The sequence below is a fragment of the Mandrillus leucophaeus genome, unplaced genomic scaffold, assembly GCF_000951045.1.
Source record: "Mandrillus leucophaeus isolate KB7577 unplaced genomic scaffold, Mleu.le_1.0 Scaffold306, whole genome shotgun sequence".
NCBI lineage: Eukaryota > Metazoa > Chordata > Mammalia > Primates > Cercopithecidae > Mandrillus > Mandrillus leucophaeus.
In genome coordinates this window covers 880,773-882,690 of record NW_012103210.1, presented here as the reverse complement: position 1 = coordinate 882,690, position 1,918 = coordinate 880,773, and the positions used below count along the sequence as shown (strand labels likewise).

Sequence of the window (1,918 nt, the reverse complement as noted above, 5' to 3'; positions counted from 1 at the left end):
CCAGAAACCTGCACGAAGACTCTCAACTTGGAGTTGGGCTGGTGGTCCCTGAGTTCTGTCCTGCCGGACAGTGGGGTCCCCCTAGGTAGGGAACGTGGCCCCACACGGCGGTGACCCGCCACTGCTTACCAGGAGGGGGAGACTGGCAGGGGGTCTGAAGGAAGATCTGGTGGGTGTCCCCCTTCACAAGACTCGGCCTGCAACGCTCATGCAGGGAGTTAGCACATAGGAGAGCTCTGGTCTGGGAGTGGCAGGCTCGTGCACGGCCGGGGAGAGGAGTGGGAGACTGAGTCGCAGGGAGAGGGCAACTGCCGTGGTCGGGGACCACCAGGGAATCCCGAGTCCCGGCATTCTGGGCTGGGGTGGAACTCCGTATAGCCCCGCCCAGCGGTTATCCCCGCCCCCCGCTGAGCGATCGGCGATCGATCGCAATGTCTGCGCTCTCCGCGTTCTTCCAGCGCTGTCTTTTTAGTACCACGTGCGCAGGCAAGTGATGGCGGCGCTGGTTGTGTTCGGGGCAGCGGAGCAGGGCGGCCGAAACGGCCCTGGCAGAGGTGGGTGCTGCAACGCTGCGCTCTCCAGACCTCGCATCTCGGGGCGGGGCCCCCAAGTTAGGGATAGGACCAACCCCCTTTAACGGCGGCAGCGTCTTTCTCCTCTAATCCCGCTGTTAGTCGCCTTGGGCCGCTGTCACCAGCTGGGGGTCGCTGTCAACCGGAGCCCAGGGGTACCAGTCTTTTGCAGCTTTAGGGCGCGACCGAGAGCAGTCCTGAATCCTCAAATCGGAAACTACAGCCTTGCCTTGGCGGGCAGACGGACGCAGGAAGATTGGCGGATAAAACGGACTCGACGGGGAGGGAAGGGGCCAGACCCGTTGCAGCTGGCGTCTTACGAGTGCGCCCTCAGGGAATGCTTTCAGGGAAGAGGCACAAGGTTTCATTCGCCAGGCATTAACTGAGCGCCCACCGAATGCCAGGCCTGCGCTGGGTGCAGGTACTGGAATCAGAGATCTCAGTCTACTGGGGGAATGTTAATGTAAACATATCATAGCCTTGTGATGAAGGAGGAGGTGCCTCCTGGCCCCTGGGACACATTGAAGGGCTAATGTTAGCAGCTCCTACACCCCAACGACCACTAGGGACCTGTCAGAGGAGGATCTGTGATGGGCCTAGGAAGCCTAGGCTGATTGTCCAAGGCTTTCGAAACAACTGACCAAAAACCATAGCAGTGGTAACGTTCAAATCTGGTCTCAGGGTCCCAGCCTGCTAGACTAGATCTCCACTGAATCATCCCCACCGCCGCCCACACAGTGGGTGAAGCCTCAAATCTGGGTGGATCCCTCCTATCATAGCGTGGGACCCTAGCAGAAGTTGTGGCACACAGTACAGTCTCAATATATATTCGTTGAATAAGTTAATTTCTTGCCTTTTCATATCCTCAGACTGTCTGGCTCCTAAAGAAATATCGGGGTTGAACTAAGCTTAATGTGGGGGCAGGGCATAGTGGCTTACACCTTTAGTCTGAGCACTTTGGGAGGCTGAGGAGGATTGTGTGAGCCCAGGAATTCCACACCAGGCTGGGCAAGATAGGGGGACCCTGTATGCACAAAAAAATTAAAAAATAGCTGTGTGTGGCTGGGCGAGGTGGCTCACACCTGTAATCCCAGCACTCTGGGAGGCAGAGGTGGGCGGATCACCTGATGTCAGGAGTTCAAGACCAGCCTGGCCAACATGTTGAAACCCTGTCTCTACTAAAAATACAAAAATTAGCCAGGCGTGGTGGCGCTCGCCTGTAATCCCAGCTACTTTGGAGGTTGAGGCAGGAGAATTGCTTGAGCTCGGGAGGCTGAGGTTGCAGTGAGTTGAGATTGTGCCACTGCACTCCAGCCTGGCGGACAGAGTGAGACTCTGCCTTAAAA

General features: G+C 57.3%; 1 protein-coding gene across 1 annotated transcript in view; it reads left to right on the top strand.

The window, feature by feature from the left end:
- Positions 1 to 455: 455 nt before the first annotated feature.
- The window catches only part of DPH1 (diphthamide biosynthesis 1), a 16,406-nt gene continuing 14,943 nt past the window's right edge, over positions 456 to 1,918 (top strand). Inside the window, exon 1 of the mRNA XM_011987267.1 lies at positions 456 to 554. Coding sequence (XP_011842657.1) covers positions 494 to 554 — 61 coding nt within the window. The 5' untranslated portion in view covers positions 456 to 493. The remainder of the gene's footprint in view (positions 555 to 1,918) is intronic.